Source organism: Accipiter gentilis, chromosome 7 (genome assembly GCF_929443795.1).
Source record: "Accipiter gentilis chromosome 7, bAccGen1.1, whole genome shotgun sequence".
NCBI lineage: Eukaryota > Metazoa > Chordata > Aves > Accipitriformes > Accipitridae > Astur > Astur gentilis.
The window spans coordinates 14315904-14326784 of NC_064886.1; the positions used below are offsets into that span (position 1 = coordinate 14315904).

At 45.4% G+C, this 10881-nt stretch overlaps 1 protein-coding gene across 1 annotated transcript; it reads left to right on the plus strand.

The window, feature by feature from the left end:
- Window positions 1-3433: 3433 nt before the first annotated feature.
- On the plus strand, window positions 3434-9552 carry LOC126041348 (phosphatidylinositol transfer protein beta isoform-like). The gene is made up of 4 exons (XM_049806886.1): window positions 3434-3497; window positions 6358-6388; window positions 7292-7437; window positions 9351-9552. Exons 1-4 carry the CDS (start codon window positions 3478-3480, stop codon window positions 9550-9552), a joined length of 399 nt encoding a protein of 132 aa, XP_049662843.1. The 5' UTR covers window positions 3434-3477.
- The last annotated feature ends 1329 nt before the right edge of the window (window positions 9553-10881 follow it).

Genomic DNA, 10881 nt, shown 5'->3' on the forward strand with positions numbered 1-10881 from the left:
ACAAAAGACAAATGTTGCCCATATGGGGAAGGAGTAGCAGCAGGGGACTGCACTCAGCCAGAATTTTGAAAAACCAAATAAAGGAAAACACTGAATGCTTGAGAACTTTGGGAAGCAGACGCTTAAAGCCCCACCACTGTGCCCTGGCACAGCCCTTTGTAATTTCTTTGCCTCATAGACTGAGCCAGTGCAGGCATAAGTCGGAGCGGCAGTTTCCATAGCATCCGTCTTTCACATTGCGAGATACTTGAATGAAAATATCTTTTCATAAGGCAGAGTCTATTGGGGATTTTCTTTAAAGACACTTACCTGTGGGAAGGTCATTTGGCAACATTTAATTTTCCTATCTGTGAATATCTGCTCTCCTTTAGTGGAGTTGATGTGTAAATGCATCACTAGTTCTAGCTACTGGCAAATGGAACTTGGGGAAGATGGCTTCTCAAAGAAAAGGGTAGGCAAGGATGAGCCTGGAATTGGGGTCAGTAGTCGCTTCTGGGGCAAAGGATGCAATTCAGAAACACGGGAACACTGGTTTTGTGCTGAGACTGATGCTCAAACAGGAGACCAAAATTCAACAAGGTGCAAAAATCTGCCTTAGCCAGTTTTGGACACCAACAGTTACCCAGAATTAAAATGCAGTAGCTACCGTAAATTAAAATTGTGCAGTTTAGCTTCCTGTGGGTTGAGAGCTGACACAAATGTCCATTTAAAAGGATACTTTTCTTTTGTCAGCCGCAGGGCAGCATTATTCACAGTGAAAATCTCTGCAAGTGTAAATGCTGTGAACTGTTCCACAGCCAAACATTTTTCCATTTTTTGAGAAGGAATAATTTCCCTCCTGCATTTCCCTTTGTCAGATCTTGAAATTTTTTTTTTCTTTCCAGTTTACCTAGTCCTATATTTGTGCAAGCATTTCAAACACAGTAAAGCAAAAGTGGCTAGTCTGCATAGCTATGAAGAAAAATCTGGAAAAAAAAAACCAAACCAGAAAGCTAATGCTCACAAACTAGAAAGCAAATAAATATATTTAGAATACATTATTTTAAGTAAATCCTGTAGTTTTACCTGAATTGCTATTTTTGGGTGCCCTGAAACAGAAATATTGTTACCCAGCTGCTTTGTTCTCAGCGCATCATTTTGCCACAGGATAAACTTTAGTCACTATGGAAACAACAATAAAGCTGAATACAACATACAGAAGCAACTTGGGGAAACTTGACCCATGTTGTCCTCCTACGCCCTGTGTTGAAGAGCCGGGTATGTCGCAGTGGTTTGGCAGTGGCTTTGAGAGTAAGCAGGGCTGTGTCCTTGTTACGGGGATAAGGTCTCTCTGCAAGACACATTCCTGGATTCTCTTAATTCTGCTGTGCTCCAGCTCTGAACAGCTGAGTTACAACCAGTTTTTATCATTTGCTCCTCATTCCAGGTCTCTTAAGCGTCACCATTCATGGATATTTATAAAAACCTTCCAGCAGGTTTATCTTCATCACTCACTGGCACCTGTGTTGTCCTCTCTGTCTCCTTCATTTTACTGTTTTCACTCTGGAATTCAATCCTGCACATCTCCGTAGTACCTGAGAGACTCCTGCGTAAAGATTTGTTGCTACTAGAGAAATCCCTGTTTGAACACACTGAAGCTCTGTGTATTTCCCTTTTTGGATTAAATGCCTAGAGTAAAGGTTTAGTTAGCTTGCCTCCCCTCCCCACCAAGTTTTTCTCTTGCCCCCACTCTGCTCTTTGATTGTTGTATTAATAGAAATGTGTTGGATAAAAAGGGAGCTGGGAGATGTGATGCTCTTTCACCGTCTAGTGAAAGTGTGTCCCACCTCTCTGCCCCCCAGCCAAGTATCTCCAGCCACATGCCCTCATAAATTGAGTAGTGTAAGCTGCCTGGTATAGAGGGACTTGGCACCAGCACCCCCCTGAGATACGAAGGCAATTTCTCTCCTCAAGGACTAGTGTTACAGGTTCTTTACAGGCTCGAGGAGCTTCACTGGGTATTCTACTCTTGGGGCTCACTTCAGCCTTCTTTTGGTGCCTCTAAGACTTGTAGGCTCTTTTCATTTTTTTATTTTTAATGGAAGCTGATGGTCTAATGTCACCAGCAGGTTTGTGGGACCAGAGAGTGCAGGTGGGTCTGAGCCTAGTAACGGTTGAGTCTTGTTCTTTGTTGTATGTATGTCAGTTTGGTGATTAATTTCTGGTGACCTTGTTATCTGTGAACTTGATAAAGGATAAAAGAAATTCTCCCACAAGAGGGCAGCACTGGACACAGAAATTGTGGCTGCTTGCGTTACACCCTTTAATGAAACAGTGAAAGGGTCTTTCCCTTTGTGGAGGCGCTAGCACTTCTGTTACTGGTTTACTGTGTTTTCATTTGTGTGGCAAAACAGGGGCAGGCCAGAGGTAACGTAACAGCAATCCGCAAGAAAAGGATTTGGCCTGAAACACACTGCATACAGAAATTTTAGCCTCCCCCGCCCCGCAAAAGAAAAGAGCTCTGGTAGCGTTGCTGGCCGCGGAGCAACGACAGCGCTGGCAGTGAAACGTGGACGGTGGCGTCGTCAGCTCGGCGACGCCGTCGGGGCGGTGAAGATGCACAGCCTGCGCTGCGGAAGAGCAGGGTCGGGCCCAGCTCCCAGCCGGTTGCCCCCTTTCCCAGGATTTCCCGCGTGCGGGGCTGGGGGGGGTGGGTGAAATGAACCAACGTTTCGGGTTCTCTTTTCCCACGGGCGGGGCTCCTGCGCCGGGAGTCGCGTCGCGTCGCCTCACCAGGCGCTTCCTTCAGCTGGACAGCGCGGCACAAGCGGTGCCGCCTCATCGCAAGGACCGCCGTCGGTTTTCAGCAGAGCGGCGGGGCCGAGATGCCGAGCCCAGCGGGCGCGACCGCGACGCTACCCGCAGGACCGGCCGCGCGTTTTCCCGGGGCGGCGGGCGCGCCAGCCGCCTTCCCAGCGGCGCGGCGCCTCCTCGGACCGCTCCAGCCCCTACACCGGCAGCGCGCCGCCGGCACGGCCCCGCTCCTCGGCTTCCTCAGGGTGGGCAGTCGCGGGGGCCGCACGGCGGGGGCCCCGGGCCCCGGCCCGCTATGCGGCCGGGTGCTGCCCGCCCTCCTCCGCCGAGGGAGCCGGCCGCTCCGCAGCGCCTCCGGCCGCGCGGAACGATGACGTCGCCGCGCGGGCACGCGAGTCGAGGGCGGCACCGGGACGGAGCCGGGCGGGCGGCGCGCCCCGATGATTGGGTGCCTACGGGTGAGGTGGGGCGCTCGCGGGAGCTGCGCCCCCTCGGATTGGTGGCGGCCGGCGCAGGCGCGGCGTGCCGGCGTGCGCTCGCGTCAGGAGCGGGCGCGGGGACGCACGGCGCGGCGGGATTGGGCGCGCCAGCCCGTGGGGCCGGGGCCTCCCCCGGAAGCGCGCAGTGCAGCGTGGGGCAGGCGGTGCCGCCCGCGCGTGCGCAGTGCGAGCCTGCGAGGGAAAGATGGTGCTGATCAAGGAATTGTGAGTCGGGGAGGCGGCGGCGGCGGCGCGCCTTGGGGCCTGGACCGGCGCGGCGGGCAGCCCTCGCGCCCCTTTCTTCCTTCCATCCCTCCCTTCCTCCCTTCTTTCTGGGCCGCCGCCGGGCGGGGCGGGGCCCGGCCCGGCCCGGCCTGCGCCGCGCCGCGCCCCGCCGGGCCTCCCTCGGCTCCGCTGCGCGGGGCGCCGGCAGCGCCCGGCCCTCCGCCCCGGCCGCTGCCTGCGGGCGGGGCCTCCAGGGGCTGCGGTGTCCGGCGGCCGAACGGGGGCGGTGGTGGTGGTGGTCGCGGCCCGGGACGCCGCCGCGGGCTCGGGGAGCGGTTCGGCTGGGGGTCGGGGGCCGGGAGCCGGGAGCGCCGCCGGCCCGCGGCGCGGATCTGCTTTGTGCTTCTCTGCCGTTTCCGTGCGCTGGTGGTCCGCGCCCACGTCCCGCGCTTCAGCCTCGAGCTGCCACTTGACGCCAAGTGAAGGTGCCATCGACTGCGCTGGCACCCGCGCGTGTGCCTGCAGTCGAGTGATGCCGAGGGGTGACCCCCGCCCCGGAGCCAGCGAGCTGTGTCCCCGCAGAACGGGTTTCTCAAACTTCTCCCTTGGGGCTAATGCTTTACTAAGGCGGCGATGTCTGTGAGCCCCTGCAAAGCTGACGGACGTTGCAGGGAGTGCTGTATCTCGGGTGCTTTGGAACGGGGACCCCCGCTCTGCTTAGCAGGGAACTCGAGTGGCAGTGGTGACGGTCCTGGGGCAGTGTCAGTGTCTTTCATCGCTCCGCAGTTACCTGTGCCGGGGGTGCTGGGAACGCTGTGTCGTTGGGTAGATCTTTCCCATAAGGTCTTTTGCTAGCAAACCACCAGCCAGTTTCTTCCTCCCTCCCACCCCTTTGGCTGTATAGTACCTCACTGTCTAGTAATATGTAGTCTGTGCTGGAGTAGTAAAGGTGATGTGCGGGCTCGAAATAATTCAAAATAATAAATTGCAGCAAACGTGTTTGTTAGGTTCCAAACAGGCTTCCAAGGATGCTTCAAAGATGTACCTAAATTTCAGAGAGTAGGTGCAAACTGACAGGACTGAGGTACCAGCACTATATCTGGCAGCGCAGCATGCAGAACCAAGTGTCCTGCTCTTCTTGCATTTTAGCGAGACCTTGCATTGGTCTTTGCAGGAGAAGTTGTCTCTCTTGCATTTCCTACAAGATAATGGTGGGCTGTGTACTTTAGAAGTTCTCATCAGATTTCTTTGCTACTCAGCTCTTTTGAATTATTGCATTGTTTGTCATCATTCTTAAGTTCAAAAAAAACCTGTTCCTTACAATGCTTTCCTTTAATTCCTCACCTTTCCTTGTACCTGTACGCTTGCTGTATTTTACTGATTATACTCCTATTTTACATATTGCCCTGTTAAAGACTAAAGCTGAAGTTGCCAAAAAATCCCCTATACTGCCTTGCAAGCCACAGATGTGTCCTCTCTAGGTATTCAGTCAGGATCTGCTAATGCCAAGACAGGTGTCTTCTGTCTTTATTGGTCTTGCTAGCCAGCTTTAAAAACAGTTTAAGGACTTTTTATCAGGTAAAATGAGATATAATAGGACTCCTTATGGGAATTTTATTGTGGTTGCCATTTGGCCATTCTGTGTTTGGATGCAAGTTCTGCTTTCAGCCTGACACTTGCCAACATTTGAGGCTGATAATGTTTTTCTCAGTTTCTCTCTGAAGGTTTTACAGTTTAAATGAAACTGTTTCAGCTTGGCACATAGTAGACTAAAATAGGAAAATCTTTATCCAGTAAAGGGTAAAGAAGTAGTTGCATGGAAGTTGAAAGACTGAATTTGATCCTCGGGAATGATCATTTCTGTCTTCTCAAGGTTGCTGAATTTTCTGCCGTGTAGGGGGGGGTACAAGGCACTTAAGCTGCTGAAGTAATTTTCATAGTAGTACCTAAACAAAAACATCTCAAACTTACTGTTCACAAAATGTGGACACAGCAGGGGGTAGCAAGAGTTGAATCAGCTAACAATAACTTCTCTAGAACAGCGGACAGACTTAACTTATATTCGTGCTCTCAGGATGATTATGTTGCACTGAATCTTAATGGCCATAAGGCTTTCAGTAAAGGAGGTAACATCACTTAAAAGCTATAGGAACAATGCAGTTGTTATGTGATGTTGCTTTGCAACAACAATGATTTGTATCATCTTTGTCCATTTTATTACGTAAGGTGAAACTGAAAAATACTGTCTGTGCAGTGTACTGTTGCTGTGAAAAATCAGCTTCTGCATCCCCTGATGTTGCTGTTAACTGTACAGTACATTGTATTAGAACTAAACTGTTTGCGTAAAATGCACTTGGTTCTGCCACTTAAATGGGATATGAGCTGCGGTTGCTTTTTTAAATGATTCATAACTGCTGTAATTGTCAAAATTCATTTGTAGGCTCTGAGAGCCTGTGCATTTGTCCTTTTAAATTGTACAGATGGGACTGCTTACTGTGTAACACGTGAAAAGAGCTCACACCTCAAAGCTTAAAGAAATTCAGCACAATACAAAGTTATGGCAGAGCTGGAAGAAGATCTTAGATTTCCTGGCTCTTCTCTGCAGCTTCTAATGGTCTTAACCCCTTTTTTCTTTTTTTTTTTTTTTTTTACTTTTGTAATGTATCCATTGTTGATTTTTACTTGAATTTGTTGCATTGCATCCATGCAACCTTACTGTTACAGAGCGTTTCTAAAAAGAAAACTTGAATTAACTGTTTTAACACTTTCTTCTTGAATGTCTTTGTTACAGTTTATATCTGTTATCTGCAGATGAAGCCTAATTATTCATTTTGTTGAATTTGCTCTTTTCCTCTTTCAGCCGAGTGGTTTTACCTTGCTCAGTGCAAGAGGTATGTCCTCATCCAACCTGCTTTTGTTTTGGGGTGATGGGTGGGAAGATGTGTCTTAATTTAAATCTGACTAGCCTGTATCCAAATGTTTCCTGTGCTGTGTGCCCAGCATTCTGCCACATGTAAGTTACTGCATGTGTAAGCCACCAGTTGAGCAGAGTTAACCTCTTGCAGATTAGTGGATTTCAAAGGAGGCAAATGCCTGTCAGGCAGAGAACCTTTAGTTGTTTCTGAGCCACTCCACAGCTTACAAGCAAGAAAAGAAAGTTGTGAAATTCTGCACTGCAGCAGAATTTTCCTGCTGATCAAGGCATTGAGTGACTCCAAGTCTTTTCCTAAAGGCAGAGGTAGGAATCATCTTCCAAGATCTGAAGCCAGCTATTTAAATGGTACTGAGATACATTTAAATGAAAGTCATGGTAGGATGTCTGAATGTACTTCTGAGGGAAAATGTTATGCTTTCTTTCTTCTGCAGTTTGCATTTTGAGTCCTGGGAGGGCAGTATCCAGTTGGTTAAAAGTATGAATTTGGGAGGCTCATAGCTGGAAAGCAGTCACTTCAAAATCTGTAAACTAAAAATTATATTTCTTTTATACAATTAAGAACAACATACCTACTTTGCTTTTAGGATGAGAAAAATGAAGAATAACGCATTTGGTATACTATACAAAAGTTTTGCATTAATATGAAACAAGCTGATTATAGACCTGGTGCTTGTGATTGACGGATAGATTTTGCCAGCAGATTGTCATACTTAACTAAATGTTTTTATATGGCATATTTTACTTCCCTGATAATTTTGCTTGTACTACCACATTTTCACTGGAAACAGCTAAATTTTTGTATGCATTAAAAGTGTTGTCTAACTTTAAGATTGAAATTTTATTTCTCTTAACTTTTCAGTATCAAGTTGGGCAACTTTATTCTGTGGCAGAAGCTAGCAAAAATGAAACAGGAGGCGGTGAAGGAATTCAAGTCTTAAAAAATGAGCCTTATGAAAAGGATGGCGAGAAGGGACAATATACTCACAAAATCTATCATCTAAAGAGGTGAGAAAAACATTGATACGTGTTATGGTCAGTTGATATTGAGTGAGAAATGTTTAAAAGTGAGGGCAGCCTTCCATTGCTTACTATTCTGGGGTACTTGTATTTTTCTGCCAGTCTGTAATTTGCTGAATTGTGCATGAATGCTCTGGTGAGTGAGAAAACATATGAAATACAGTGGATTTTAAATATGTGGGACAGAGTAATGGAGAACTGTGCAAAATATCCAATATGTGAATAGGCAAATGCATCTCTCAGTAAGAATAATTTGAATGCTTAGTAGATAGCTGAAATGATGGGTTGGTATCACAGATGCTTTGTAGGATAGCCCAAAAGACAGGAGTGTTGATATAGAAGGATAGAGAAAAGGAGAATGGTTATTGCGTTATAAAGGAAGAATGTTTTCATATGATTTGGTATTTAAGAAAGAGTTCTTTTTGGCTGAATGCTTTTTAAAAACACCCTATAAGGCATCACACAAGTTCTTGTGGTGTGGTAGGGTAATGTTTTTCTGAGAGAGAATGAGTAAGGTAAATAATATTTTCAGAAGTTACATGCATTTCACAGTGGGTAAAACCTGGCTTATTTGGAAAACTGACCCAAAAGGGGTCTGAACATTTAGACATTAACAGTCGATGTTACTCTAGAGGGCTGTAGTACCATAAAGGCAGCCGCATTGTTAGGATTTGTAATATGTTGTCAAGTTGTGAGGATTAGTATTCCAAATGTTTATAATTGGGGAAGAAAGGTCTAGAAAGTTGAAGAATTGAGTATGTTTACACTTGGCTACCTGTGGGAGAAGCACAAAGACGACATGGGAAATAAATGCTGTACAGCAGTACTGTTCAAAAGCATCTGAATGTTTAGTGTCTCAGCTATGTGAAAGTAAACACGAAGGCAAACTTTCTTCAGGGCTCTGTTATGCAGGATTGTTGCATGCATGGTATGGATCGTAATTAATCTTAGTTGGCTTTGGGCATTGGACTTTCAGAAGTGCACAAATTAGAGAGAGACTAGAGGATAGAAAGTAAGCATGGGCAGCATGACTCGTGTGGAAGAGCCGAAAGAATTGTGTTTGCTTGTTCTAGAAAAAGAGAAGTCCCAGATAAATGGGACATAAGGTTCCTGTGATGTAAAAAGGAAACATCAGTTGTCTCTTTCCCTTGAATCTAAAAGAAAAAAGGACAGGAACTTATTCGCCATCCTTGGAGAAAAATTGGGGATGGGACGCTTGCATAGATTGAACTCTGTCTGTCCCTTATGCACATGTGTACACATAGTTTGTTCAAACTCACCTACTTAAGGGCACCAGCCTCAAGTATTCTCCTAGGTAATACGAAATTTCTCTTGTATCAGATTTTGTTACTTTTGTCCCAAGCGTCCAATTTTTGACAACTGTCATGGGCACTCTGTTGGACTAAAGAGGACAATTATTATCAGAGGTGGTAATTCTGCTTATGGTGAGCTGCATTTTTCCTCTTCAGGCATGGTTGAAATAGCTGAATGGCCTTCCATCTAGAATGCAGGCCAGCCAAGTTACAAGTTTGCTCACTGATGAACCTGCAGTTTTGCTAGAGAGTTTGGAGGTGGCTTGTCTTGGGCAGCGCTCTCCCTCAACACTTGTCTTTGCTGTCCTTGAAAAGAAAGCACAGCTTTCATTGTGATCATAGTGATTCAAAATTATTTCTAGCTCACTCTCAATTATCTGATTATTACCTTCCCTGTTTTTTTTCTTCATTATGTTGTGATCAGTAAAATTGCTAGAGTTCCAACAGATTTAACTGTGGGTAACTTGTGCATCATAACCTTTAAGGTGCTTAGATAGAATGTGCCTTTCTTATTAGCGTGGAAGATATCAGTGAGGAATTTCAGATGGCAGAAATTTAAAAAATGTTGTCAATGTTTGTTTTTCACAGTAAAGTCCCTGGTTTTGTAAGGATGATTGCTCCAGAAGGCTCCCTGGTGTTCCATGAGAAGGCTTGGAATGCATATCCCTACTGTAGAACAAGTAGGTCTACTGTTGTGTGTTTTGCTGTCAGTGTTCAGTTGAGGGATGGTCTTAAACAGTTTAGGAGAAAAGAGGATGCCATCAAGTGGAAAATATATTTCAGATTTTAATGTTGCGTTTGTGAGATCTTCTCTTCTGAAAATGAGAGGTGCTTCTGAAGAGCAACCTCGAGGGACCAGTTACTGGTTCCTCCAGAGTCTTAGCATCCAGTGTCCCTAGGGTAAAACTGAAGAGGTGATGCTCTTAAGGTCTAGAACAGAGAGTTTGAAAGGAATTTAATTCTTCATAGTCTGTTAGAATAAGGTGATTGCTTTAATTGAATACTTTTAATTGCGAAGGTTCTAAGAGTAGGCTCTATTTCTTTTGTTTCTGTTGAATACTTTGAAATATCTTATAACAAACTTCTAAGGTTAAGGCCAGCAAGTCAAAGTCTGCTGAACTCTGCTGACTTGATGCACACAAATGCTGTTAGACTAATTTTGAATGTTTCTTACACTGTGAAGCATTTTATGTGAGACTTTTCAGAAACAATTTTATCTAATAACACTTTGTGTTTCCTTTTCATTTTCATTGCATGTGTTTCCAATGACCAGTTGTGACAGTGAGTATTTGAATTACTATCAGTCCTGTGTTGGGTTTTTTAAAATATATTTTATCTGTTATTACTGCTACAATTGACTGTGACTCTAGCAAGCTAGCTTCAACCTTTTACATATGCCTTGTGAGGGTTCCTGGCATTGAGCTCCTTGTTGCTTTATTTGTCTGCACATGGCTATAATTAGACTATTATTTGTCAGAGAAATGTTTTCATTTTTTGCATCTTCTTTTGTGCCTTTACTTACCATTACAGCAGCATAATATCTGTCCTGGTAAGACATAAGGCTAAAAAAAGAGGGGGGGGGGGGGGGGGGAATATCCAAATCAGAGGTTTCTACACTCTTGAATGGAGGAAGAGCAATGAAATAAAATCAGTCCCTAAATGTCCGAAATCCCACTTCTGTAAAGTGAAATCCTGCTTCAGTTAAAATGGGTTAACTGAGAATCTAAATGGATCATCATAGCTGGGGGCTTGGGGTTTTCTGGCTTTTATTTAAGATGCATGGGAAAGAGATCATTAAGACTTTATTTCCCTGTGTATATATTTTGGTGACCTGTTTAAGGAAGCTTATAAGTTTAACGTTAAATTGCTTTATCTGCTTGCTTGCAAACTTGATTTAGACTGTCACTAGGTGGATGCAACGTAAGGAGTAACAAATCAGTTTGTGAACTGTTTAGCTTGACTCATCATGATACATGCGCACACTGGTATATGCTTTCTTACTTCTGAAATTGGAAGCGTTGTATGCTAGTCTTTAGACATACAATTCAGTGGTAGCTGGACCTTTATTATCATAGTTGTGCTATACAGTAACATCTAATGATTATCCCTGCCTCAGAAT

Bases quoted from the DNA above. Each gene is read 5' to 3' on its own strand.
- LOC126041348 (XM_049806886.1), top strand. From the start codon at position 3,478: ATGGTGCTGATCAAGGAATT. The intron at 3,498-6,357 runs GTGAGTCGGGGA...TTCCTCTTTCAG, and splicing joins ATGGTGCTGATCAAGGAATT to CCGAGTGGTTTTACCTTGCT. The intron at 6,389-7,291 runs GTATGTCCTCAT...TTAACTTTTCAG, and splicing joins TACCTTGCTCAGTGCAAGAG to TATCAAGTTGGGCAACTTTA.